Source organism: Hylobates moloch, unplaced genomic scaffold, assembly GCF_009828535.3.
Source record: "Hylobates moloch isolate HMO894 unplaced genomic scaffold, HMol_V3 SCAFFOLD_19, whole genome shotgun sequence".
NCBI classification, from domain to species: Eukaryota; Metazoa; Chordata; class Mammalia; order Primates; family Hylobatidae; genus Hylobates; species Hylobates moloch.
This window is the reverse complement of record NW_026652294.1, coordinates 36,050,040-36,077,839: the sequence shown is the minus strand read 5'-3', so window position 1 is coordinate 36,077,839 and position 27,800 is coordinate 36,050,040. Positions and strand designations below refer to the sequence as shown.

Genomic DNA, 27,800 nt, shown 5'->3' with positions numbered 1-27,800 from the left:
TTTTTTTTTTTTTTTTTTTTGAGACAGAGTCTTGCTCTGTCGCCCAGGCTGGAGTGCAGTGGCGTGATCTCGGCTCACTGCAACCTCCGCCTCCCGGGTTCAAGCGATTCTTCTGCCTCAGCCTTCTGGGTAGCTGGGACTACAGGCGCGCACCACTACGCCAGACTAATTTTTGCATTTTTAGCAGAGATGGGGTTTCACTGTATTGGCCAGGCTGGTCTGGAACTCCTGACCTCCTGATCCGCCTGCCTTGGCCTCCCAAAGTGCTGGGATTACAGGCGTGAGCCACCATGCCCAGCCCAAATGAATGACTTCTTTTCCATTATCCTCCCAGCACCAAAAAGGAGACTAGCTACCCAGCCCAGTCCAGTCCAGTCATGCAGGTGCAGGATGATGGAGGCAACCTCATCCCCTTTGCCAAGTGAGTCCTCCCACTGGGTGGGGAGCACGGGGATGGGATGGAGGGAATATTGCATGCCTGGGTCCTTCCCTAAGAAGATTAGGAAATAAAGAACAGGAAATGCAATGCCTGGTCTCAGAGGACTGATGATTCATTAATTTATTCAACAAATAGTTTGAACACTACAGTGTTCCAGGGACTGTATTAGGCACTGGGGATTCAGCATTTAGCAGGATAGGGGTCCTGCTCTTGTAGAGCTTACATTCTAGAGAGGGGAACACAGAATGTGTGAACAAATACAATTTCAGCTAATCATGGGTACTATTTAAAACATAAAACAGGGGGCCAGGTGTGGTGGCTCACTCCTGTAATCCCAGCACTTTGGGAGGCCAAGGCAGGCGGATCACCTGAGATCAGGAGTTCGAGACCAGCCTGGCCAACATGGAAAAACCCCATCTCTACTAGAAATACAAAAATTAGCCAGGCACGGTGGTGCTCGCCTGTAATCCCAGCTACTTGGGAGGCTGAGGCATGAGAATTGCTTGAACCCAGGAGGCAGGGGTTGCAGTGAGCCAAGATTATGCCACTGCACTCCAGCCTGGGTGACAGAACAAGACTCCATCTCAAAAATAAATAAATAAATAAATGAATGAATGAATAAATAAATAAACAAATAAAAAGGCCAGGCGCGGTGGCTCACGCCTGTAATCCCAGCACTTTGGGAGGCCGAGGTGGGCGGATCACCTGAGGTTGGGAGTTTGAGACCAGCCTGACCAACATGGAGAAAACCCCGTCTCTACTAAAAATACAAAATTTGCCAATCGTGGTGGCGCATGCCTGTAATCTCAGCTATTCGGGAGGCTGAGGCAGGAGAATCGCTTGAACCTGGGAGGCAGAGGTTGTGGTGAACCAAGACTGTGCCATTGCACTCCAGCCTGGGCAACAAGAGCGAAACTCCGTCTCAAAAAACAAACAAACAAAAAGACGAGATCAGGCATGGTGGCTCACACCTGTAATCCCAGCACTTTAGGAAGCCGAGGCGGGTGGATTATTTTAGGTCAGGGGTTCAAGACCAGCCTGGCCAACATGGTGAAACCCCATCTCTACTAAAAATACAAAAATTAGCTGAGTGTGGTGGCAGGTGCCTATAATCCCTGCTACTCAGGAGGCTGAGGCAGGAGAATCACTTGAACATGGGAGGCAGAGGGCACAGTGAGCCGAGACTGTGCCATTGCACTCCAGCCTGGGCGACATGAGTGAAACACCATCTCAAAAAACAAAAACAAAAACAAAAACAAAAACAAAACACTGCGCTAAGTGTGGTGGCTCATGCTTATAACCCCAGGACTTTGGGAGGCCAAGTTGGGAGGACTGCTTGAGCCTAAGAGTTTGAGTCTACAGTGAGCTATGATTATAGCACTGCACTCCAGCCTGGGCAACAAAGCAAGACCCTGTCTCTAAAAAGAAAGAAGGGAGGGAGGGAGGGAAAGAAGGAGAGAAAGAAAGAGAAAGGAAGAAAGAAAAGGAAAGAGAGGGGAGGGGAGGGGAAGGGAGGAGAAGAGAGGACAGGAAGAAGAAAGAAAAAATAAATAAAACAAGTAGAGGCCAGGTGTGGTGGCTCACACCTGTAATTACAGCACTTTGGGAGGCCAAGGCGGGAGGATTGCTTGAGCTCAGGAATTGGAGACCAACCTGGGCAACACAGTGAGACCTCATCTCTGATAAACATTTAAAAGAATTAACCAGGCATGGTGGCACACGCCTGTAGTCCCAGCACTCAGGAGGCTGAGGCAGGAGGATTGCTTGAGCCCAGGAGTTTGAGGCTGCAGTGAGCTATAATTGGGTCACTGCACTCCAGCCTGGGTGACAGAGTGAGACTGTCTCAAAAAAAAAAGAAGAAAAAAAAAAGTTTGGATTTTATTCAGTGAAAAAATTTTAAGGCAGAGAATAACATGACCAGCCTTTTTTCCTTCAACTTTATTATGGAAAATTTCAAACAAACACAGTAGAGAAAGTAGTATCATGAACCCCATGTACCCTTTTCAGTCAGCTTCAATAATTATCATTATATGGATAATCTTTTCATCTCTATACCCATCTAGCCCCCTACTTCTCAAATTCTTTCGAAGTACATCTTAAACCTTATATTATTTCGTATGATCATCTCTCACAGTTCTGTGCAGAATATATTGTTGGGGGATGGGAATGGAAGCAGAGAGAGGGGGAAGAGACTATTGCAACAGTCCAGGAAGGGGAAGATGACCTGAAATATATGGTGGTAGGAGTGGGAATGATGAGGAGTGGTCATATTCAGGTACACGGTATTTTAGATGTAGAACTGACAGGAACTGCTGATGGATTAGATGTGGGAGATGAGGGAAAGTAAGACATACCATGTTTTTGGTCCTAGCAACTGGGCATTTGAGTGCTTTTCATTGAGAGGAGGAAGGTTGGGGAGGAGATGTTGAGTGGAGCCCAGAGAGGAACCAGGGCTGGATATATAGATTTGGGAGTCATCAGCTTATTGACAGCATGGTACTGGGTGAGATCACCTAAGAAGAGATGAAGACAGAGAAGATAAAGGACCCCAGGCCTAAGCCCTAAGATACTCCATTTCTTAGAGATCAGGAGGGCAATCATCATTCAGCCTGTGGGGTTTGGAAGTGATGAGCACTGTTCTCAAACAGCTCTGCACACTCCTCCCGATTTACAAGGATATTAGTCCTTCTGAGATGGGGAGACAAACGAGGTAAACAGAGGTTATCTCCCCTGGATCCTTGCATTGACCTAAATGAATCCTATCTGTCATATAACCTGAGTAGCCAAGGCCTTCCTCTTTAACAACTCTGCTTGCTAAATATTAACTTCTCTAACTATGACGTATAAAGCAATCTTGTCCAACCTGCGGCCTAGGATGGCTTTGAAGCAGTCCAACACAAATTCGTAAACTTTCTTAAAACATTATGAGATTACGCTGGGCACAATGGTTCACACCTGTAATCCCAGCACTTTGGGAGGCCGAGGCGGGTGGATCACCTGAGGTCAGGAGTTCAAGACCAGCCTGGCTAACATGGTGAAACCCCGTCTCTACTAAAAATACAAAATTAGCTGGGCATGGTAGTGGGCGCCTGTAATCCCAGCTATTCGGGAGGCTGAGGCAGGAGACTCACTTGAATCAGGGAGGCAGAGGTTGCAGTGAGCCAAGATCGTGCCATTGCACTCCAGCCTGGGCGACAAGAGCGAAACTCTGTCTCAATAAATAAATAAATAAAATAAAATATGAGATTTTTTGCAATTTTTTTTTTTTTTGAGACGGAGTTTCTCTCTTGTCGCCCAGGCTGGAGTGCAATGGCGCGATCTCGGCTCACTGCAACCTCCGCCTCCCGGGTTCAAGCAATTCTCCTGCCTCAGCCTCCCGAGTAGCTGGGATTACAGGTGCCCGCCACCATGCCTGGCTAATTTTTTGTAGTTTTAGTAGAGACGGGGTTTCAACATGTTGGCCAGGCTGGTCTTGGACTCCAGACCTCAGGTGATCCACCCACATCAGCCTCCCAAAGTGCTGGGATTACAGGTGTGAGCCACCATGCCCGGCCAGTGTTACTTTACTTTACGTGTGTCCCAAGACAATTTTTCTTCTTCCAATGTGGCCCAGGAAGCCAAAAGATTGGATATCCCCGGTATGGAGCTTAGACTCAGTGAGATCTGAGGGTCAAACTATAGCCAATCTCCACCCTCAACCCAGCTTCAATTTCCTTTCAAAGCAGAGGCCTTACCACCTTCTTCAACTAAAGTGGTTAAGAGAGGATGTGGCCCGAGGGAACCCGGGCAGCTTTACAGTCCCACGGAAAGATGGCCCCTGAATCCTTGGGGTGAGTAGATTGCTGTAAGGGAAGAGCTAGACCCCAGCCTACCTTGTCCTCACCTCAGGTGTTCCAGTGTGGTCAGCCGATCTCCACCCCCAAGGTTGCCTTCCCAGAGCCTCAGACCCATGCCCCAGCGTTATGGAGATGTCTTCTGGAAGAACCTTAGTCAAAGGCCCAGGTGAGTAGAGGAGAAAATGGAAACTAACTGGATGTGGTCTTAACTGGATTAAACTACCATAAACCCATATAGCAATAGGCCCTAGTCTGAGGTTAATTTCCCACTGGCTGGTGGATACTGTAGCTCCTAATGACAGAAAGGAGGTTGAGAGAGATTATTAAAGAAGCAATATGGATGGACGTGTCCCCTCTGCACTTATAGCCCCCTTTTTGTTCTTCACAGCCCCACTTGGCTGGAGGAGCAGCACATTCCACCCATGCTGGTAAGACAGACCCTCTGCCATTCAACACTTCTCTGTTAAAATTGCACCCACTGCTATCCTGTCCCAAGCCCTCCTTATTACCGCTTCCCTCTGTTATTCCCCAACCAGTGCACTGACCAGGCCTTCCTTTCTATGAATCAGTCATCATATTTTCGAGATCACAGCGGTCTTCCCAAGACCCCAGACTCCCTACCTAGTTCAATCCAAGCTCCCTTGAGAGAGCCAGTTCTTTTTTCTAGCTCTTTTTCCCCATTCTCTGGCACAGAGAGCCACTGGTTGCTCCCAGCTTGGTCCGTATCCTCCTGAGCAGCTCCCACCCCCTGAAATGCTTTGGAGAAGAAAGAAGAGGAGGCCATGTTTGGAAGGAATGCAGCAGCAGGGGCTTGGGGGAGTCCCCGCCCGGGTGAGGGCTGTCACTTACCACCTGGAGGACCTAAGAAGGCGTCAGAGCATCATCAACAAGTAAGGAAGGGAGACATCTGGGTTCTGGGAGTCATGCAGGATTTGGGGGAAGAACAATTTGAGCTAAGGAAGGGGTTGAGAGCTTTGAGGGGAGGTTGCTTGGGAGGAAGCCGTGGGCTTTGGTGTGATTGAAACAGATTTCTGTAATATGGAAAGAAGGAGGGAACTGCGGTAAGGACGATGAGCCACATGAGCTAGAAGGAGTGGAAACTAGATCACTGAAGACAGGAAAGCAAACCATAGAACTGGAGGACAGTGGGGAGGCTGGGGTCACCTCTGGGTTCCTAGATAATATGCTTCAGTCTGAGGGGAGCAGAAAATTGGGAGTGGAGAGTTAAAGGTCAAATGACAACTCCCTGGAGTCCCAGCAGGAGGCATTTCAGAACAGAAAGGTGAAGAATGGAGAGACAGGAAGCCTGGCCTCCAGGCACTTCTGTCCTCAGCCTAAAATCTCCACAGACTGAAGAAGGCCCAGTGGGGCAGCTCTGGAGCTGCATCTGAGCCAGTGGTGCTTGGCGAAGAGGGCTGTGGATTCCCCAGCACCAATGAATACCCTGATCTGGAAGAGGAGAGGGCAACCTATCCACAGGAAGAGAACCGTTTTCTCACTCCTGGCAGGGCCCAGGTATTGTTGGAGTGGAACTGGGTGGAGTGAGGGAGTGATGTGGGTCTCTGGTCTTGCATGGAGATGCAGAAGCTGAGAGCCAGGTTGGAGAGCTGGATTTGAGAGGAACAAAAATAATGTAGGTGAGAACCAGAGACTTCGAGGTACCTAAGCTTGGGTACTAAGAAATCTGGAAAGAAGACCTACTTTTCCTTTCTCTTTTTCAATTTCTCTCATCTTTACAGCTGCTTTGGTCTCCCTGGAGTCCCCTGGGTCAGGAGGAGGCTTGTGCCTCCAGGCAGCTGCACTCTCTGGCCTCCTTCAGCACTGTCACAGCCAGAAGGAACCCCCTTCACAATCCCTGGGGGATGGAGTTGGCAGCGTCTGAAGAGTAAGGAGAAACCACCGATGCCAAGATGCTAGTGGTGCCCCAGGGACCCAAGACTAGTTCCGTCACTAGAGTCACCCCCATTGCTGACATGAAGGCGTTTCCCCTTCCTTAGTCTCTCTAACTGCCTTTCCCATCCTCTGAACTAGGCATTAACAGCCCTCCTGGGCTCCCATCTCAACCCACCGCTCTCCCAGGAGCACCCCAAGTCCTGTTTTCCTCCAGGCCCCGCTCCTGGCCTTGTGTTCTCTCTGCTCTGTTATTAAAAAGCAAGCAAGTAGAGCCCGAGTTGTCTTTCTTCTTGGGATGCAGCGATGGAGAGGCCAATGGGGAAGGAGGGCTCCTTTCGCTTTCTCGAGGACTCAGCTACAATGAAGTCGGGCTGGGTCCCCAAACAAGGAGTCTTGTCCGAGGCGAGAAGGGTTCTGCTCCCAGTCCGGCGTTCCTCGCCTGGTCCCTCGGTTTCCAGCACTGGTCGGCTGCCCCCGCCCGGTTCTCTCGAACTGGGAGTCAGTCGGCCGAGCTTCCGCCTCCAGGACCCTGGAATCCTGCCCCTCAGCGCTGCTGCCCTTTTGGGGACTTCCCAGCAGTCTGTCCTTCGACCTGCCTCAGAGCCCTAGAAGCCGAGTCCCTCTGCCCAGCGCCCCACCCAGAACCCCACGTGTGCTGACCCCGGTTCCCTTCCTGACCCTCTTCCCCTTAATTGGGAGGCCCCGCCCCGTGCGCAGTGACGTCGGACGCCGCTGTCAGCCGGCGCTGTGGGGGGATCGGTGTGGGGTAGAATGGCCGCTGCCGCCGTCACCCGCGGGACCCCGGGAGGTAAGAGCCAGGGCCTCTCGCCCGCCTCTCCGCCCCCGCGCCAGGGGGCGCAGCTCCTCCAGGTCCCGACGCGGAGCGCCGCGCCGGGGACCACCGTCCCTCCTCCCCGTTCGCCCTCACCTCCCGCTTCCGTCCTCCTCCCCCGCGCCAGGGGGCGCCGCTCGCTGCAGGGCCCCACGGCGGACCAGCGCGTGCCGGGGACTGTCCCGGAGACCCCCGCACCCGGCACCTGCACTGTCCCTCGCCCACCGCGTGCCCGCGGACTCTCCTCCCGGCTTTTCCAGAACATCCCTCTATGCGGGCGGGACCCTCCCACCTCGGAGGTTCCCCTGGGACCACCACTCCGCCGGGGGGGCCGCCCAGAGTGCCAAGCGTCCGATCCGGCGCCGCCCAAGTGCAGCCCAAGGACCCGCTCCTGCTCCGCACCCTGGCAGGCTGCCTAGCCGGGACTGCGCACCTGCGCCCTGGGGCGGAGTCCTTACCCCAACCCCAGCTTCACTGCACATAGCCGAGCCCGACGGGCCTCCTCCCATCTCCATCCTGGACACCTGGCGGAGCCCGTGCTGAGAGCCTCCTCCAGCTCCCATCTGTTCCCCGAGGAGGGCGGGGGGCTCAGGCTGCAGCCAGAGCGGTAGATGGGGTAGGCTAGGCCTGGAGGCCAGGGGAGGCAGAGGCGTTTGGGGAGAGGGAGGTAGAGAGGGCTGTCAGCCGGAGGGCGGGTTGTCCTGAGGGTGGGAATCTGGGTGTCTGGCCCAGATTCTATCAGGTCCTAACCATCCTGGAGGAGAGAATAGGTTAGGTTCAATTATCAGATCTGCCCTTCCCCTTGGAAAAATCAAATAGAGAAGGAACTCAGGGTGTGTCTTCTAAAGGCCTAGCTTCTACTGGAGGTAGACTCTCCTGCCCTGCCCCCAGGATCCAGGCTCTCTTGCCAAACCATCCTCCAAGGACCGGATGGCCTGAGTCCCAACCCCCGGGACCTGACCCAACCATAGCCCCAGTCTGTGCAAAAGCTCAAGCTTTAGGGCCTCTGAGGCCCCAGCCCTGCCAGTCTTCTCCCCTCCCCCACCCCAACCCATTTCTTCTGCTCACTCTTTTTGTCCAGTCTCCTCACTCATATTGGCTCCGGGCACCATGTGTGGTTCTCTCTTCTACTGTCACATCACAGTCAGCCCCTCCCTCCCTTTCCTCATCCTTCCCAGATACTATGACCCAGTTCTATACTCACTCCCTACCTCATACTTCTCATCCTGGATTAATGTGGGGGCTTCTGTCATGACCTTGTTCTCTCCCTTCCCAGCACAGACTCCCCCTCCCCCCGGCCCCTCAGGCCGGGGGTGACCTTGCCCCCTGGAGCCCTCACCATGAATACCAAGGACACCACCGAGGTTGCTGGTAAGTTCACAAACCAGGTTCCCAATGTGGCCACAGCTTTTCATTCTCCCCATGCTTTAGTGGCCCTCTAATTCTTGGATTCTCTGTTCTGCTTAGTGAGGTTTCAGTTTTCCCCAGTGCTCTGTATTGCCTTCAGCCCTTTCCCCTTGGACTATCACAGGGATGCCCCAGGGTAGCATACTAAACCCTCCCTTCTAATTCCCTTTAGAAAACAGCCACCACCTGAAGATCTTTCTCCCCAAGAAGCTGCTGGAGTGTCTTCCTCGCTGCCCGCTGCTGCCTCCAGAGAGGCTACGGTGGAATACAAATGAGGTTTTCTAGGGAGGCTGGGGGTTGGGGCCCAGCAAGACCTAGTAGGCTGGAGGAGGGTGAGTGGGGGGTCTTTCTGTGTCTGTCAACACTCCTAAGTGAAGAGCACCATTCTAAGCTCTTTGGGGATCATAGGAGAGGTATAAAAAACATGGATCTTGGCCGGGCATGGTGGCTTATGCCTGTAATCCCAGCACTTTGGGAGGCTGAGGCGGGTGGATCACCTGAGGTCAGGAGTTCAAGACCAGCCTGGCAAACATAGTGGAACCCCGTCTCTACTAAAAATACAAAAAATCAGCCAGGCATGGTGATGTGCGCCTGTAATCCCAACTACTCGGGAGGCTGAGGTGGGAGAATCACTTGAGGCAGGGAGGCGGAGGCTGCAGTGAGCTGAGATCACGCCACTGCGCTCCAGTCTGGGCAACAGAGCCAGACTGTCTCAAGAAAAAAAAAAAAAAAAAGACACAGATCTTGAAGGAGCCCTCTTTTCTGTGGCATAGCCACCTGGGTAAAAACAAAAGCTACTGCCAATAAAGTATTCCTTACATACTGGGCACTGTGCTAAACACTTGGCCTGCCTTGTCTCATTTAATCCTCCAATGGTGCTATAGAGCAAGCCCTGTTATTGCTCCTATGTTATTGATGAGGAAACTGATTTACCTCATAGTTTATGTAACTTACTCCAGGGCCTTTTTTTTTTTTGAGACGGAGTCTCGCTCTTGTTGCCCAGGCTGGAGTGCAATGGCGCAATCTCGGCTCACTGCAATCCCCGCCTCCTGGATTCAAGTGACCCTCCTGCCTCAGCCTCCCAAGTATCTGGGATTACAGGTGTATGTCTCCATGCTCGGCTAATTTTTGTTTTTGTTTTTTTTTTTTTTTTGACATGGAGTCTCACTCTGTCGCCCAGGCTGGAGTGCAATGGCGCGATCTCGGCTCACTGCAAGCTCTGCCTCCCAGGTTCACACCATTCTCCTGCCTCAGCCTCCCGAGTAGCTGGGACTACAGGCACCCACCACCAGGCCTGGCTAATTTTCTTGTATTTTTAGTAGAGACGGGGTTTTACCATGTTAGCCAGGATGGTCTCGATCTCCTGACCGCGTGATCTGCCCACCTCGGCCTCCCAAAGTGCTGGGATTACAGGCATGAGCCACCACGCCTGGCTAATTTTTGTATTTTTTAGTAGAGATGAGGTTTCACCATGTTGGTCAGGCTGGTCTCAAACTCCTGACCTCAGGTGATCGTCCCGTCTCGGCCTCCCCAAGTGCTGGGATTACAGGTATGAGCCACCGAGCCTGGCTTTTTGTTTTGAGAGGGAGTCACTCTGTCGCCCAAGTTGGAGTGCAGTGGTGCAGTCTCCGCTCACTGCAACCTCTGCCTCCCAGGTTCAAGTGATTCTCCTGCCTCAGCTTCCTGAGTAGCTGGGACTACAGGCGCGCCACCACACCTGGCTAATTTTTGTATTTTTAGTAGAGACGGGGTTTTACTATGTTGGCCAGGCTGGTCTCGAACTCCGGACCTAGTGATTTGCCTGTCTCGGCCTCCTACGGTGCTAGGATTACAGGCATGAGCCACCACGCCCGGCCGGAACCTTTGTTTTTAACCACCACTGATACTGGCTCCTTCTGGAGGGGGCACAGTCCTTGTGTTACACGTTTTCTGCATCCTGCATACTTACTGCCTTGTATGTAGTTGGTTGTTGATATTTATCAATTTGATGTCAGAAGAGGACTGTCAGGAAAAGGATGTGTGTATGTGTGTATGTGTGATTGTTGTAAGTGCTATAGAGCCTTTAGGAAAGGCCAGTGTGGTCAGCAGGGCTTCATGGAGCATCTGAAAAGGGGTTTGGTTTATAGACTGGCTACGATTTCCAGATATGGAGAGGTGTGCACATGGCACCTGCCTTGTAGGGCACTAACATGCAGGAGGTAACTATTCAAAGCATGTTCAGGAAGGAATCAGTGGATCTATCTGGCAGGAATTGTAGGGGCAATATGGGTAAATAGTGGGAACAGTGAAAGTTTGATCCTTTGTTGGGGAGAACCTTGGAGTCAGGCTAAAGAATCTGAAATTCTTGCCAGGCGCAGTGGCTCACGCCTGTAATCCCAGCACTTTGGGAGGCCGAGGCGGGTGGATCACGAGGTCAGGAGATCGAGACCATCCTGGTTAACACAGTGAAACCCTGTCTCTACTAAAAATACAAAAAATTAGCCGGGCGTGGTGGCGGGCGCCTGTAGTCCCAGCTACTCAGGAGGCTGAGGCAGGAGAATGGCGTGAACCTGGGAGGAGGAGCTTGCAGGGAGCCGAGATGGCGACACTGCACTCCAGCCTGGGCGACAGAGCGAGACTCTGTCTCAGAAAAATAAATAAATAAATAAATAATCTGAAATTCCTGGCAGTGTCAAACCACTGAAATTTTTTGAGTCAGGAAGGGGCACAGAGGCCAGGAGTGGTGGCTCACGCCTGTAATCCCAGCACTTTGACAGGCTGAGGTAGGCAGATCATCTGAGGTCAGGAGTTCAAGACCAGCCTGGCCAACATGGTGAAACCCCATTTCTACTAAAAATACAAAAATTAGCCGGGTGTGGTGGCAAGTGCCTGTAATCCTCAGCTACTCTGGAGGCTGAGGTAGGAGAATCACTTGAGCCTGCGGGGCGGAGGTTGCAGCGAGCCGAGATCATGCCATTGCACTTCAGCCTGGGTGACAGAGTAAGACTCTGCCTCAAAAGAAAAAAAAAAAAAAAAAAGTCTGGGCGCGGTGGCTCACGCCTATAATCCCAGCACTTTGGGAGACCAAGGAGGGTGGATCACCTGAGGTGAGGAGTTCGAGACCAGCCTTACCAACATGGTGAAACCCTGTCTCTACTAAAAAAAATACAAAATTACCCAGGCGTGGTGGCGCATGCCTATAATCCCAGCTACTCGGGAGGCTGAGGCAGGAGAATTGCTTGAATCCGGGAGGCAGAGGTTGCAGTGAGCTGAGATCGCTCCATTGCACTCCAGCCTGGGCAACAAGAGTGAAACTCTGTCTCAAAAGAAAAAAAAAAGGGGCACAGGAATGAGATTTTTGGAGAGTAAAATAATTCACAATATGATGAATGTATGATGAAGAATGTGGACCTGCCCCCAAGATCAAGGCCCCAGGTGGGAGTAAGGGAAAGATAAAACGTTAGACTTTTGTCTTAGGACAAAAGAGGGTTCTTAGGAGGGCAGTGGGTCTTGCTGGGTCCAGATACCTGGAAGCATCCTCCACTAGCTGCCAGAACTCAGCAGAGAGTGAGACACTGACAGGATGACCAAGAGGCCAGGCTCAGACTCTCTATGAAGGAGACGCCCACCTGAGTGCCTCCTCTCCTACAGGAGATTGCATCCTACCTGATCACCTTTGAGAAGCATGATGAGTGGCTATCTTGTGCCCCAAAGACAAGGTGAGAAAGTTTGAGAACATGGGGGAGTGGCAGGGGTCCTGGGTTCTGCTCACAGAACTCCAGGGCAACACTTCCCTTCCCAGGCCTCAGAATGGCTCCATCATCCTCTACAATCGCAAGAAGGTGAAATATCGGAAGGATGGTTACCTCTGGAAGAAGCGGAAGGATGGGAAGACCACCCGAGAGGACCACATGAAGCTGAAGGTCCAGGGCATGGAGGTAAGAGAGTCAGACGTGCAGCTCATCGTCCCGAGCCTGCCCTCCTCCACCCTTAGCTGGGCTCTAGCCCGACCAGGGCTTGGTGGCATTGTCCACCTCAGCCCCCTCCCAGTTACTCTTCCCTTCTCACTCACTTTGGGTCGGCTGACATTGCTTTGGCCACTCTCCACTTCCCATTTCTCTCCATGACTCAACTCTCCAGGCTGTAGGCCATGCCTCCCTTCCAGAACACTGATGCCCAGGCCCCTCACTGCTCTTGTGTTTCCCTCAGGGATCCCAGCAATGATGCTCTCAGCACAGGTTTCTCTTCCCCAAATCATTGCCCCTCATCTCAGAGGCATTCTTGCTCTTCCCTCTGGTTTCTAGATAGTCCCATATCTCAGATCTGGTCCTCACTATAAGGCCCCAGCCCCACTGCTCATCTATGACTCAGGGCTGCTGGGATTCAAAAGGGGTGGGGAATAGGTGGGGGTGAGGGTTGGGGAAGGGTTGAAGAGGAACTGGTGGAAAGATTGGGATTCCTGCAAAGGGACTGAACAGAGGAAGAGTTGGGGAGCAGACTAGCCCTCCCCCCACCCCAGCCTGTCTCCTGGCAGTGTCTCTATGGCTGCTACGTTCACTCTTCCATCGTCCCCACATTCCATCGGCGCTGCTACTGGCTGCTCCAGGTAAGGACGGAAGAGCCCAGGGAGCCACACTCTTCCTGACTCTTTGAGGGACACGGGTCTGAAAGAAGGAAGTGAAAGGATGGCTAAGTTCTGAGTGAGGAAAGGAGCCTGGGAAGAAGAGAAAGGGGCTTGGGGATGGAGAGAGTCAGAAATCGGGGGTGAGGTTAGGAGGGTGCCCAGGAAGAAAGTGAGGATTAGGAAGCTGAGCCCCTGGACCTCACGACCCCATGGCTCTATGTGTCCCCTTATTCTCTCAGAACCCTGACATCGTCCTTGTGCACTACCTGAACGTCCCAGCCCTGGAGGACTGTGGAAAGGGCTGCAGCCCCATCTTTTGTTCCATCAGCAGCGACCGTCGAGAGTGGCTGAAGTGGTCCCGGGAGGAGTTGTTGGGACAGCTGAAGCCCATGTGTAAGGCAGCAGGGTGGGGATAGAGCTCCAAGGGGAGAGTAGAAAGAGGGCTCCCAGAGGGGCCATGGTTCTGGACCCAAAGCCTGAGGGCTGATCATCTCCCTCCAAGCTGGGAGGGTGCTAGGATTCCCGGTGTGTTCTCAGGTTTTAGAATACGGAGAAAGGACTAAAGCGACATATCTGAGCAGTCTTGAGGCTGCTGGCCTCTGTTCACCTGGCCAGAAGTCTTGAAGCATGTCAGGTGCTTGGAGGAGCCATCAAGGTACTCTGGGGCCTGTTTCTTGGGGATCCCACAGCACTTCCCCTAACTTCTCTAGTTCATGGCATCAAGTGGAGCTGTGGGAATGGAACAGAAGAGTTCTCTGTAGAACAGCTGGTGCAGCAGATTTTGGACACCCACCCAACCAAGCCTGCGCCCCGAACCCACGCCTGTCTCTGCAGTGGGGGACTTGGTAAGTTACTCCCTGACCTTTTGGCTGCCTTCCCACCTAGCCACACGGCTCTTACGCAAGCCAGGGGGATATCCATCTTGATGGGATTTGCATGCTGATTTGCAAATCTTTTGCATGTCCCAGAAAGATGGGCCAGATGAACAGAGACGTTCCCATCTGGGTGCACACTGGCTCGGAGCCAGCCTTGCACTCAGCTGCCATGGCAGCCTCTGCCCTTCCTGTCTTCTACCTTCAGCAATTGCTGTCCCCTCAGCACCACCAATGACACCCAGCCTTAGCCTTCCTCCTAGTTGCCACCCCCTTGGTTCTGTTCTTTTGTCCTTTTCCTATGCCTTTAGCTTTTGCTTTTAGCTACTCTCCCAAGCCCTCAGTTCTCTGCAGCGTACCTCTGGTCCTGCTTGTTTTGAGGGGAAATGGAGAGGGGGAGGGGCAATGAAGGGTAGGGGTAGAGAACAGACATTTCTGATGCCTCCCAGTGGCTACAATCAGTATTACACCTCTGGTTTGTTTTTTGTTTTTTGTTTTTTTTGAGACGGAGTCTTGCTCTGTCGCCCAGGCTGGAGTGCAATGGCGCAGTCTCAGCTCACTGCAAGCTCCACCTCCTGGGTTCACGCCATTCTCCTGCCTCAGCCTCTCTGAGTAGCTGGGACTACAGGCGCCCGCCACCACGCCCGGCTAATTTTTTGTATTTTTAGTAGAGACGGGGTTTCACCATGGTCTCGATCTCTTGACCTCGTGATCCGCCCACCTCGGCCTCCCAAAGTGCTGGGATTACAAGCGTGAGCCACCGCACCTGGCCTACACCTCTGGTTTATAGGGACGTCCCAGGAAATACTTTTAAGGGCTTCAAGGTAGAGAACGTGCAGAATGATGTGTCTTATCTCCTCTCCTTCCTACTCCTCTCCACTCCAGGTTCTGGGAGCCTTACCCACAAATGCAGCAGCACGAAACACCGCATCATCTCTCCCAAAGTGGAGCCCCGAGCTTTAACCCTGACCTCTATCCCCCACCCTCACCCCCCAGAGCCTCCTCCACTGATAGCCCCACTTCCCCCAGAGCTCCCCAAGGCACACACCTCCCCATCTTCTTCTTCTTCTTCCTCCTCATCAGGTTTTGCAGAGCCCCTAGAAATCAGACCTAGCCCTCCCACTTCTCGAGGGGGTTCTTCAAGAGGAGGCACTGCTATCCTCCTCCTGACAGGACTGGAGCAGCGGGCTGGGGGCTTGACGCCCACCAGGCACTTGGCTCCCCAGGCTGATCCTAGGCCTTCCATGAGTTTGGCAGTGGTTGTAGGCACTGAGCCTTCTGCCCCACCGGCTCCTCCCAGTCCTGCCTTTGACCCCGATCGTTTTCTCAACAGTCCCCAGAGGGGCCAGACATATGGAGGGGGGCAGGGAGTAAGCCCAGAATTCCCCGAGGCAGAGGCCACTCATACCCCCTGTTCTGCCCTAGAGCCTGCTGCTGCCCTGGAGCCCCAGGCAGCTGCTCGGGGTCCCCCACCACAGTCAGGAGCAGGTGGGAGAAGAGGAAACTGCTTCTTCATCCAAGATGATGACAGTGGGGAGGAGCTCAAGGGTCAGGGGGCTGCCCCACCCATACCTTCACCCCCTCCCTCACCCCCACCCTCACCTGCCCCCTTGGAGCCATCAAGCAGGGTAGGAAGAGGAGAGGCCTTGTTTGGAGGACCTGTTGGGGCCAGTGAACTGGAGCCCTTCAGTCTTTCATCATTCCCAGACCTTATGGGAGAACTCATCAGTGACGAAGCTCCAAGCATCCCTGCTCCGACCCCCCAGCTCTCTCCTGCTCTTAGCACCATCACAGACTTCTCCCCAGAGTGGTCCTACCCAGAGGTGAGACTCAGGCTTATCTCCTCCCGTCTCCCTCCCACTTGTTTTCTGACTTCCCAAAACAAATTGTATTAACTCTTACCCCGTGGTCCTTGACCTAGTTTCCCTCAGTTTTCATGGCTTATTAGGCTTCTTAGTCCTCTACCTAATCTTTTTTTTTTTTTTTTTTTTGAGACAGAGTTTCGCTCTTGTTGCCCAGGCTGGAGTGCAATGGCACGATCTCGGCTCACTGCAACCTCCGCCTCCCGGGTTCAAACAATTCTCCTGCCTCAGCCTCCCAAGTAGCTGGGATTACAGGCATGCACCACCACGCCCAGCTAATTTTTGTATTTTTAGTAGAAATGGGGTTTCACCATGTTGGCCAGGCTGGTCTCAAACTCCTGACCTCAGGTGATTGCCTGCCTCAGCCTCCCAAAGTGCTGGGATTACAGGTGTGAGCCACCGTGCCCAGCAGCCAATCTCTTTTTTTATGTAGAGTGAAGCTGCTTTCCTGTTTCCAGAGTCCTCAGCAACTTAACCTTTTTTCTGTTCCTCTCCCTTCCACGTGTTAGCATGGTTTCTGGAGTCTCCTAGGACCTCATTCCCTTCCTGACTGTTTTCAGGGGTAGGGAACTGGGGCTGTGCAGCCTGGAGAAGAAAAGAAACATCAGCGATGTGATTGCAGACTTTGAATAGCTGAAAGACTGTCTTCAGCACTGGAGAAGTTCTGTTTTAGGCTGCCTTTGAGAGGAAAAGGAGGAAGTACAGTGGGGGTGAATTAGCCCAAGAACAGAACTTCCTTCTGGTGACAGCTCTGTGGTAGCTTTGGGGGAGGCCCTGAATTCCCAGCTGTGGCAGATTCAGGTAGAGACCAGGCAACCACTTGGCAGTAATGTTGGGGAGGGATAGACTAACTGACCTCACCCCAGTGGGTCCTGTCCATCCCTGGACCCCCAGACTCTAGCACAGGACCTGACCTATAGTAGATACCCTCTAAGGGTCTGAATAAATGAATGAGTGAGTGGATGAAAGCCCAGCTCCAGTCACATTGTCTCTGACTTCTGTCTGCAGGGTGGGGTCAAGGTGCTCATCACAGGTCCTTGGACTGAAGCCGCCGAGCATTACTCGTGTGTCTTTGATCACATCGCAGTGCCAGCCTCACTTGTCCAGCCTGGTGTCTTACGCTGCTACTGTCCCGGTATGAGGATTGGGAACCGTAGGGGGAGGGACTGACATGTGGGCAGTTAGGACAGATCAGGACCTCCAGGTTTCCAGAAAGCACTGGGAACAAATGGGTTGTGTTGAGAGCACAAGGACTTCATCCAGTCCTGAGGTTGAGCCCCAAGCTCTCCCAGCAGGCAGAAGAGCCCAGACTTGGGTGTCAGAAGATCTAGGTTCTGGTCCAAGAAATCTACTCTTGGCCGGGCGCGGTGGCTCACGCTTGTAATCCCAGCACTTTGGGAGGCCGAGGCGGGCGGATCACGAGGTCAGGAGATCGAGACCACGGTGAAACCCCGTCTCTACCAAAAATACAAAAAAAAAAATTAGCCGGGCGTGGTGGCGGGCGCCTGTAGTCCCAGCTACTCGGAGAGGCTGAGGCAGGAGAATGGCGTGAACCCGGGAGGCGGAGGTTGCAGTGAGCCGAGATCGCGCCACTGCACTCCAGCCTGGGCGACAGAGCAAGACTCCGTCTCAAAAAAAAAAAAAAAAAAAAAGAAATCTACTCTTTAGCTAACCAGTGACCTCAGATGAGTCTGATCCTTCCTGAGGTCCTTGGCCTCCCCTCCTGTAAGGTTAGGCATTGACCAGAGGGATTTCTAATGTCTGTCCAGGCTTTCTGGCTTACAGCCAGAGTCTCCAACTCCAATCCAGGGGGAATGAGAAAGAAGAAATGTGGGTTTCCTCTAACCAGTCTTGGGACTGAAGGACATTGGCTTTTAGAACTGTGCTGTCCAGTATGGTAGCCATTAGCCACATGTGCCTATTAATTAAAGTTAAAGAATACTTAAAATTCACTTCCCCAGTCTCACTGACCACATTTCAAGTGTTCAGTAGCCACACATGGCTCATGTTACCCTATTGGATAGTGACGATATAGAACATTTTTGTCACTGCAGAAATGTTCTATTGGACAGCACTGGTCTAGACTTCATTGCCAAGGTTCGTCTCTGCCCTTTTGCCACCAGCCTTGCCCTTACCCTACACTCAAAAATCAGCCTTACTAGGGGACCTCAAGGACCACCAAAGTGACAGGTTGGCAGCTTTGCTGTCTACGAGTGTGTTCTCCCCCAGCCTCTACAGCAGCATCCAGCATGTGTGTAAGGAAAGGGGATGAGACCAGAGAATCTGGGGACTGGGAGAAAAAGTCTCAGCACCTGGTCTTAGGATCAGGGCCTGCTGGTTCCATGCTTATGGCCACTGGACACTGTCCATGAGCAGCTAGCTCCCCTTTCCTCCATCTCAGTAACAGGGTCATAACTTCTGGACTCCGATCCGGGGATCAAGAGGATTTTCCAACACCAAAGTGTTCATAACTAGTCTCTTGACCCTCAGTTTCCAAACCTTCTTGCTGAATAACAAATATCATCAACTACAGGGTCTAGAATCCAAGGGATCTCTAGCCCATAGTATGTATTAAGTTCTCAAATGAATAGACTCCTTTCCCAGTTAGTGCCAAGGCCACCGAAGCCAGGGGCCTCTTGGCCCACAGCAGGGCAGTAGGGGAAATAACTATGGAATAATTGTCTGTGGCTGACACAGGTAGCCCGAGAAGGAGCCAGGGAAAGAGCCCTTCTCGCTGATCCTGCCCTCTCCAGCCCATGAGGTAGGGCTGGTGTCTTTGCAGGTGGCAGGGCGGGAGGGGCCCCTTTCTGCTTCTGTGCTCTTTGAGTATCGAGCCCGCCGATTCCTGTCTCTGCCTAGTACTCAACTTGACTGGCTGTCACTGGACGGTGAGTACCCAGCCCTCTGAACCCAAGTATCAGGCCCACAGCCTTAGAGCATGACACGCTCCTAGACCACTCAGGGTTCGGGTGGCCATCACTGAGCCCCCACTTTACCATTCTTTTTTTTTTTCAATTCCTGTTTCATTAGTGATTTCTAAATGTGGCAGCAAACTTCCCTCACCTCCTCTTCCCCATAAATCTTGGGGTCATTTTTATACCAGTTCTTGACCTGCCGTCTCCATCCCAAAGGGTGGAATCTAGACAAGGAAGGCCAAGAGGCAGGGCAGGGACAGGGTCTAGAGCAATGTATAGGTGCTATGCACAACTTTATATATTTATTTATTATTTATTTTTCTCTTCTTTTTTTGAGACGGAGTCTTGCTCTGTCTCCCAGGCTGGATTGCAGTGGCGCGATCTCAGGTAACTGCGACCTCCACCTCCTGGGTTCAAGCGATCCTCCTGCCTCAGCCTCCCGAGTAGCTGGGATTACAGGCGCCTGCCACCAAGCCTGGCTAATTTTTTGTGATTTTAGTAGAGATGAGGTTTCACCATGTTGGCCAGGCTGGTCTCAAACTCCTGACCTCAAGCAATCCACCCCGCCTCGGTCTCCCAAAGTGTTGGGATTACACGCGTGAGCCACCACACCTGGCTGTACTTACATATTTAAATGTCTATTGTTTTTCCTCTTCTGATTATAAAGACGTGTTCATTAACAGAAATTTGGAAATTACACAAAAGCACAAAATAGAAAATAAAAATTTCTGGCTGGGCGTGGCGGCTTATGCTTCTAATCCCAGCACTTCGGGAGGCCAAGGCAGGTGGATCACCTGAGGTCAGGAGTTTGAGACCAGCCTGACAAATATGGTGAAACCCAGTTTCCACTAAAAATACAAAAATTAGCCAGGCGTGGTGGTGGGTGCCTGTAGTCCCAGCTACTCGGGAGGCTGAGACAGGAGAATTGCTTGAACCCGAGAGGTGGAGGTTGCAATGAGCCAAGATTGTGCCACTGCACTCCAGCCTGGGCGACAGAGCGAGACTCCATCTCAAAAAAAAGAAAAAAATTTCCTATACTACTACTTCTCAGTGATATCCATTGCTAATAACATGGTGTACTAACACAAACACAGAGGCACACACATACATGTATCTATGTGTGTGTGTATTTATTTATTTAAATCTGGGATTGTTTTTGTTCCTGTTACTGGTTCTCTCTCTTGTGGCCTTGAACATTGTTTCTGTCTGCACCTGCTGCTTTCTGCTTTCTCAAGGTTTGCTTTTTTCTCTCTCTTCCTCCTGGTGTCTTTATTGTTGCCTCTTGGTTTCTCTCAGTTCTGCTGCCGTCTGTGTTATCTTAGTTTCCCTCTGTCCTTACTTCTCTCTCCGGAGCTCTGGTCCCTAGTTTTGCCTCACCCTTGGAGCTGGCCCCCACACAAAGCCTGAGTGTGTTGGGTTGCTTGTCTCTGACTTGAGTCTGCCTACCTTGGGATCTGGCCAGGTCTCTCAGTCCTGTTCTGTCTCTGTCCTGCCCTGTGACTGTTCATCACCTTATTTCTCTGTCCCTGTCTAATCCGCGTTTTACCATCTCTCCTACAAGTCTTCCATCCCTCTTCTTTCCATTTCTTCTTGAACCAATCTTAATCTTAACTTGCCTGTCTTTTATCGTCCTTTCTTACTGCTTGTTTGGCACTTTCCCCCAGCCCTCCTTTGTCCTTTCTCTCTTCTCCTTCACTTTATCTTTTTTGCTCTCTCTCCTCCCTTTGCTTTCCTTGGGTTTCTGTTAATCATTCTCTGTCCTCGTCCCTTACTATCACCTGTGTACCTTCATCCCTTTCTATCCTGGCATCTCAGAACATCTCTAACCTCCACCCTGTTTCTATGTCTGTTTTCCTACAGCTCTGATCCTCTCCCACCTCCCCTTCTTGTCCTTGTTTGATCTCAGGAGGGGACAGATATAGCTTGGGGGGATGTGTGTACGTGTGTGTGTATTTGTGTATGGGGGGGGGAGGAGGAGGAGGAGGAGGAGAAATGGACATGGCTATATGGCTACCCATCCCTGTCACCTTCCGTCCCCCACCATCGTCTTTGTGGACAGCTGCGGGGGGCTGGGAGGAAGGGGAGGTGCTTTTCAAATCACAGTCCCTGAGCTTTTGGGGGCAGTGGTTATTAAAGGGGAGGGACTCTGGAATCCTTCACCTTCACCATGGGGGACAAAGGTAGCATCTGCTGCAAAAACTGACAGAACATTTTACCTAGGAAAAGGCTGGGGGGAAGAGTGTGTACAGGTGGGATTTGGGACAGCTGGAGGCTGGATGACCATTGGGAATTCCTACTACCTCTGTACCTTGAAGGAAAGTTTTGGTTCCAGATCTGGGTTCTAGGTCAGTGGGTAGTATTAGCAGCCCTAGTTTAAGGACTGAGTCCTGGTGGGCTTTATTTAGGTGAAGGGGTAAAGGAGCTGTTGTTTTGGGGAGGATAAAAGAATATGGTTCTGTGTCCTCATCCCCAGATCTTGGGACAAGTCTACTTTTGGTGTTCAGGGTATCACCTAGACTCTGCCCATTCAGCCTCCCATACCCCTTCCCCCTCAGACAACCAGTTCCGGATGTCCATACTAGAGCGACTGGAGCAGATGGAGAAGCGGATGGCAGAAATCGCAGCAGCTGGGCAGGTGCCTTGCCAGGGTCCTGACACTCCTCCAGTTCAGGTACTTCTGCGAGGAGGGAGGTGGTCTATGGTGGGGAGCAAGGGGAGGACACAGCTAAAGAAAACGTCTAGTGCCCGTGACTCTCCTCCCTCTCCTGTCCCCAGCCTCCTCAGCCTGTCTTCCCTCTCCCTCACATCGCCCTGTTCCCATCCCCACCTTGTGGCGAGAGTGGCTATTCTGGGCACCCTCTTGGCATGACGGGCTTCAGACTATTTCTGGTCTGAAGAAGGGTGGAGGGGAAGGAGAGGGTGGGGGAGAGGGGTCAGGAGCACTGGGGCTCAGATCTCTGTGGGTCCCAAGTTTCTGAAAGAAGAGGGCTAAGGCTCAGAGAAGGCTCTGGCTTCTGAGGGGGAGAAGCCATGTGTGAACATGGCACTAATCTGAGCTGATGGGAAGGCACATGGGCAAGATTGTGTGAGGTCGGCTGCTGGAGGAAGTGGCTGTGGGGGCAAGAGACACAGGCCACAGAGGAACTTCCACTGATGGGATCCTAGAGTGGGACATGTGGGGAGGAGGCAAAATTAGACGCTGGGAGGACAGATGTGAGGTGGCCAAGGCCATCTCAAGCCAGGGGAGTAGATACCTGGGTCTCTGCCTAAGAGTGTGTATATCGCAGGATGAAGGCCAGGGGCCTGGGTTCGAAGCACGGGTAGTGGTCTTGGTAGAAAGCATGATCCCACGCTCCACCTGGAAGGGTCCTGAACGTCTGGCCCACGGAAGCCCCTTCCGGGGCATGAGCCTTCTGCACCTGGCTGCTGCCCAGGGCTATGCCCGCCTCATCGAGACCCTGAGCCAGTGGCGGTGAGCAAGGGCAGCTGGGTGAGGGATGGGCAGCCTCTGGGACAGAAGTGTCGGGACCGAAGAGGAACTGGAGGACCTGGGGCCCTACCAAGAGGGAGCTGGGGTCATTGTAGGAAGGGAGGGGGTTGGGAGAGGACTTATATTTTGGGTAACTTTCATATCCTGACTTACAACACTTTGACTTTTTGACCTCCTTAAACTTGTGTCCTTGACTGCCTCCTCCCACCGGCCCTGTACAGCTTGCCTCCTAGTGCCTTTACTTCTGATGTTCCTACTTTGCCCACTTTTTCCCTCATTGGGCTCTGCTGTCTCTCTCCCAAACCCTCCAGGAGTGTGGAGACTGGAAGCTTGGACTTAGAGCAGGAGGTTGACCCGCTCAACGTGGATCATTTCTCTTGCACCCCTCTGGTGAGGATGACGATTTCTGAGCGCACATGGGGCAGTGGGCAATGGGAACTGCCCTTGAAAAGGAAGATCCTGAGGAATGCAGGGAGTGGGGTGGGCTGGGGTCAAGACCTGACTACCTGAAGGAAGAGCCCCCGGCCTCACCTCCACCTCCCTCTCCTCTTGTCCCGCCCCCTTCCTCAGATGTGGGCTTGTGCCCTGGGACACCTGGAAGCTGCTGTGCTCCTTTTCCGTTGGAACCGACAGGCACTGAGCATTCCTGACTCTCTGGGCCGTCTGCCATTGTCTGTGGCTCATTCCCGGGGTCATGTGCGCCTTGCCCGCTGCCTTGAGGAACTACAGAGACAGGAAGCTTCAGTGGAGCCCCCACTTGCCCTATCGCCACCCTCCTCCAGCCCAGACACTGGTGAGGGTGGCCCTAATCTTTTGGAGAGGGATGTAGATAGGAGGATAGGCCAGGGCAAAGCCAAAGGGTGTGGGAAATGAGTAAGAGAGGAGACAAACCACAGAGGCAGGGATGGGAGATAACAGAAGCAAGAACAGACAGGGGGACTGAGAACAGGATGGGGGAGGCAGGAGACTAGCGAGGGATGGCCGTGGCTCCGGCTGCCCTCACTCTCTTCCCTCCCCACACAGGTCTGAGCAGCGTCTCCTCGCCCTCGGAGCTGTCGGATGGCACCTTCTCCGTCACATCAGCCTATTCTAGTGCCCCAGATGGCAGTCCCCCCCCTGCGCCTCTGCCAGCCTCTGAGATGACTATGGAGGACATGGCCCCAGGCCAGCTTTCCTCTGGTGTCCCAGAGGCCCCCCTACTCCTCATGGACTATGAGGCTACCAACTCCAAGGGGCCCCTCTCCTCCCCTCCTGCCCTCCTACCAGCCTCAGATGATGGGGCTGCTCCAGAGGACGGTGACAGCCCACATGCTGTGGATGTGATCCCGGTACTGCTTATATTGACGGAGTGATGGGGGCTAGAAGTGGAGTAGGAAGGGTGAGGCCGACTTCCATGAAGCAGAATCAAAGTCTGGCTTCAGTTTAGGAAGGGCCTATTTACTTATTTTGGGACAGGCAAGGTAGCCTTTTGTTTAGCTCCTTTCAGACTATGTGACTTGGAAGTCATGAGGCAGCGGAGGTTGAAAGTTCTGGCTGGTCCCACAATACAGATGTTGGAAAAAAAAAAAATTTGGCCAGGCTTGGTGGCTCACGCCTGTAATCCCAACACCTTGGGTGGCTGAGGCGGGTGGACCACTTCAGGCCAGGAGTTTGAGACCAGCCTGGGCAACATGGCGAAACCCCGTCTCTACAAGAAATACAAAAATTAACTGGGCACTGTGGTACGTGCCTGTAATCCCAGCTGCTTGAAAGGCTGAGACACAAGAATCACTTGAACCCAGGAGGCACAGGCTGCAGTGAGCCGAGATTGCACCACTGCACTCCAGCCTGGGTGACAGAGTGAGACTGTCTCAAAAAAAAAAAAAAAAAAAAAAGACAAAATAGTAAGATTTAAAATATAAAAAGCATTTAAAAACATTCTGGCTGGGTGTGGTGGCTCACCCCTGAATTCCCATCACTTTCAGAGAACGAGGTGGGAGGATCACTTGAGGCCAGGGGCTTGAGACCAGTCTGGCCAACATAACAAGACCCCATCTCTACACAAAATAATTTTTAAAAAATAGGCATGGTGGCACACACCTGTAGTTGCAGCTACTTGGGAGGCTGAGGTAGGAGAACCCCTTGAGCCCAGGAGTGTGAGGTCGCAGTGAGCTGACTGTGCCATTGCTTTCTAGCCTGGACAAGAGACCGTGTCTCTATAACAAACAAAAATTCTGGGGAATATCTTCAGTTAGAGTTGGTCTGTAGGAGTTACCTGTTGATCTATGTAGGGACAAGGTTCTAGGAGAACCAAGATGACGGAGGGCAGCTGGGAGTTGTGTGGAGAGGTAAGGTTGGCAAGATGAGGGTATTTGGCAGTGATCTGATGCAGGAAGGAGGCTTGCACATGATAAAGCTAAGAAAGTCTTGTGGAATGAAAGTGAATCTTCAGGTATAGCCTTGTACTTCTCTAATAGTTAGACTGGGGACATACCTGCTTTAGAGAGACTAATGGAGTAAGTGGGTGGCACTTTACAAAAAACTTAAGGAACTACGCAAGTAGGCTGTGTTGAGTGTGTCCAGCAGGAAGTGCTGGAGTACAGGCTTCAGGGCTGGAGCAAAGGCCAGACTGGAGCCATTCATCCGGGTAGTAGCTGGCAAGTGTTGGGATGGTTCTTGGAGAGTTGAAGGTGGGCACAGCCAAGCCTATGGGGAGCATGTGCTGGTCAGCTGGCATGGGGCAGGCCCAGGTAGGACAGTGGATGGTTGGCCTGAAAGGGTGTCAAGTCCTCCATTTGTTCAACTTTGAATCCCCACTTGGAGTATCTCCTTTTTGTCCTATATTCTCCATAGCGTCTCAGCACAGAGGGACCCCCAAGTGGGAGCCCCATCAGTATAAATGAATGAGTCTGGAACAGTGGCCCAGAAAGACAGGGTCACCAGCACCTGGCAGGGAGAGAAGGAACAAGATAGGAATGGGCTGAGGTTACAGCTGGCAGTTGGGGCCCCTAAGGGCTCACTCAGTTTCTCCCTTCATCCAGGTGGACATGATCTCACTGGCCAAGCAGATCATCGAAGCCACACCAGAGCGGATTAAACGAGAGGACTTCGTGGGGCTGCCCGAGGCTGGAGCCTCAATGCGGGAGCGGACAGGGGCTGTGGGGCTCAGTGAAACCATGTCCTGGCTGGCCAGCTACCTGGAGAATGTGGACCATTTCCCCAGCTCAACCCCTCCCAGGTGACTAGCTCAGGACAAAGCCTCCAGACTCTTCAAAGGAAGATGGGAGGAAGGGAGAAAGCTGGCTTTCCCACAGCCAAAGCTCTATTCTGGCTGAGGCCCCAGGGCCTTGGAGAAGTGAACTGAACTGGCTGATGAACTCTGAAGTCACTCTCCAGACTCAGTGGCTGGTGGTTTTCCTTCGTAGCCATCCACAGGTGGCAGAGGAGGGACTTCAGATGCTTCATGACATCCTCTTTCCCTACCCCTTACAGCGAACTGCCCTTTGAGCGAGGTCGCCTGGCTGTCCCTTCAGCACCCTCCTGGGCAGAGTTTCTCTCTGCATCTACCAGTGGCAAGATGGAAAGTGATTTTGCCCTGCTGACACTATCAGATCATGAGCAGCGGGAACTGTATGAGGCCGCCCGAGTCATCCAGACGGCCTTCCGAAAGTACAAGGTCAGAGGGGCAGGGGTCTCGGGATGAATTACACAATCTCCAGTCAGGGGAGACTGGGCTCCCACGGCTTTTGGAGGATGAGTAGTCGTGCAGACAGGCCTTGGATGGGGTAAAGGGTCAGGGGAACCCCAGGAAAGTTGGAGGGACAAGTCAGATATCCCATTACGTGGGTCATGAGGTGCTGAGACTTCTCTCCCTTCAGGGCCGGCGGCTGAAGGAGCAGCAGGAGGTAGCAGCAGCTGTAATCCAGCGCTGTTACCGGAAGTACAAGCAGGTGAGACCCTTCTCCCTCAAAAGTGTAACCACCAACCCACCAACCCACACCCACGCCTAACCATTCCAGAATGTTTCCAGAGCCCTAACTCCCCTTCTGTCTCCACAAGCTGACCTGGATTGCACTTAAGGTATTAGGCATGAGCTGTGAGTGTGAGGTCTGTGATGATTCAGTCTTTCCTTGAGTGTGTGGGTTACCCAAAGAGCCTTGCATCAGCCTAACTTGGGTGAGCCTCAGGGCTTTGGGTCTCCGTCCCTCTATTTCAGCCCGTCCCTCCTCCCCACCCCTGCAGTTTGCACTCTATAAGAAGATGACCCAGGCGGCCATCCTGATCCAGAGCAAGTTCCGAAGCTACTATGAACAGAAGCGATTTCAGCAGAGCCGCCGAGCGGCTGTGCTCATCCAGCAGCACTACCGCTCCTACCGCCGCAGGCCCGGCCCTCCCCACCGGCCTTCGGCCACCCTGCCTGCCCGCAACAAGTAGGGCCCAGCCCCAGCCCTCTGTGCCCACCCGCTGCATCGACGCCATTCCCCCTTACTCGCCCTCTTGATCATCATGCCTCACTGCCATTCCGTGCCTAGGGTTCCTGCGGGGCCTAAGGCATGCGAGGCCTTCTGTGAGGTCCATCTTTTGTTTCTTTCACCAGAGGCTCCTTTCTCACCAAGAAGCAGGACCAGGCAGCCCGGAAGATCATGAGATTCCTGCGGCGCTGCCGACACAGGTACTCATCCCTTCTCCCCCTGGGCTTTTGCCCTGCCACCCGTCCTGATCCACCAGTCTCCTGTGACTCCTATCTTTCTCTCTGCAGGATGAGGGAACTGAAGCAGAACCAGGAGCTGGAAGGGCTTCCCCAGCCCGGACTGGCCACATGACCTGGCCACCGCCTTTCTCACCACCCTGGGGGCGCCTCGTGCAGTCTTAACAGGGAGAGGGCTTTCTGGGGCAGGGGGAGCCCCTGTCGGCAGCTTTCCTGTTCACCTTTGTTGGAGCCCTTTGTAGGCCTCCTCCCTCCTCCCCACGCCTTGCTCCCACACCCCTCTCTTCGTCCCTCCTGGTCGTGCCGTCTCTTTTGGTCCTGGCTCCAGAAGACCCGCGCCCCACATACCTGCATCTTCCGCTGTGACCTCCGGAGCCCTGCCTGCCCCTGCTCCCCAGCTCCTCCTGCCTGCACCCGACTCGGCCCCCTCCTGACTTGCCTTATTTATTTGTTCGACGCGTCTCTGAATGTATCCGCCTCGGTTCCCACCACTGCCTTCGCTGCGCACGCCCCTCGTGTTTCAGGGCTGACCCTGTCCCCACCCGACTCCGCATGTTTGCGTCTGTTTCCTCCCTCTCTGGCCCTGTCTTACCCCATCACCCGACTCTGGCCACCGACCTCAGGGCCGAAGGGGAGGTGGTGTACATAGGAACGCGTTGCGGAGTCCGCCCCGTCCCCCGAGGGGAGGGGTCTTGTACATACTGTAACATACAGAGTATAGTGAAGAATCTATTTAAGGCGCCCCCGGGAGGGCTGCACGGCCGGGCTTGTGGTTCTCTAGCGCGGCGGGGGCCTCCTGCCGGCTCCACGGGCACTTTCTACTTGTGCATGGGCTTGGTTTATACGAATTGCCATTAAACATCGCTGCACCAGCCAGCCTCCGGCCTCTGTCTGCGGGGGCGGGGCGGGGCGGGGCCTCGGCCAGCTGGAGGCTGCCACGCGCCGCGGGCCTGGGATCTGCGCC

At 53.1% G+C, this 27,800-nt stretch overlaps 2 protein-coding genes across 8 annotated transcripts; both read left to right on the top strand.

Annotated features, from left to right (window-relative positions):
- The first annotated feature begins 306 nt into the window (after positions 1-306).
- Positions 307-6,437, top strand: INCA1 (inhibitor of CDK, cyclin A1 interacting protein 1). Its single transcript, XM_032137895.2, has 6 exons — positions 307-421; positions 4,328-4,441; positions 4,664-4,703; positions 4,969-5,165; positions 5,625-5,790; positions 6,015-6,437. The coding sequence occupies exons 1-6, from the start codon at positions 378-380 to the stop codon at positions 6,162-6,164; spliced, it is 711 nt and encodes a 236-aa protein (XP_031993786.1). The 5' UTR covers positions 307-377; the 3' UTR covers positions 6,165-6,437.
- A 458-nt stretch (positions 6,438-6,895) lies between these two features.
- Positions 6,896-27,712, top strand: CAMTA2 (calmodulin binding transcription activator 2). Of its 7 annotated transcripts, none has more exons than XM_032137887.1 (23): positions 6,896-6,976; positions 8,277-8,371; positions 8,580-8,683; positions 12,038-12,105; positions 12,189-12,324; positions 12,906-12,992; positions 13,250-13,403; positions 13,721-13,855; positions 14,768-15,705; positions 16,753-16,879; positions 18,498-18,632; positions 21,215-21,330; positions 21,947-22,131; positions 22,461-22,539; positions 22,720-22,942; positions 23,173-23,477; positions 25,170-25,366; positions 25,621-25,804; positions 26,007-26,078; positions 26,188-26,208; positions 26,371-26,558; positions 26,726-26,800; positions 26,888-27,712. In XM_032137887.1, exons 2-23 carry the CDS (start codon positions 8,341-8,343, stop codon positions 26,949-26,951), a joined length of 3,624 nt encoding a protein of 1,207 aa, XP_031993778.1. In that variant the 5' UTR covers positions 6,896-6,976; positions 8,277-8,340; the 3' UTR covers positions 26,952-27,712. The 7 variants fall into 7 exon arrangements, with proteins under 7 accessions (XP_031993778.1, XP_058287282.1, XP_058287280.1 ...); XM_058431296.1 differs by lacking the exon at positions 6,896-6,976 and adding an exon at positions 7,524-7,616 and having other exon boundaries at positions 12,921-12,992; XM_058431299.1 differs by lacking the exons at positions 6,896-6,976; positions 12,906-12,992 and adding an exon at positions 7,462-7,616.
- Positions 27,713-27,800: the final 88 nt, after the last annotated feature.

Coding starts and splice junctions, on each gene's coding strand:
- INCA1 (XM_032137895.2), top strand. CDS start 378: ATGCAGGTGCAGGATGATGGAGGCAACCTCATCCCCTTTGCCAA. Junction 422..4,327: donor AACCTCATCCCCTTTGCCAA/GTGAGTCCTCCC, acceptor TCCTCACCTCAG/GTGTTCCAGTGTGGTCAGCC. Junction 4,704..4,968: donor AGCACATTCCACCCATGCTG/GTAAGACAGACC, acceptor TCTCTGGCACAG/AGAGCCACTGGTTGCTCCCA.
- CAMTA2 (XM_058431296.1), top strand. Junction 12,325..12,920: donor TGAAGGTCCAGGGCATGGAG/GTAAGAGAGTCA, acceptor GTCTCCTGGCAG/TGTCTCTATGGCTGCTACGT. Junction 13,404..13,720: donor GGGACAGCTGAAGCCCATGT/GTAAGGCAGCAG, acceptor TAACTTCTCTAG/TTCATGGCATCAAGTGGAGC.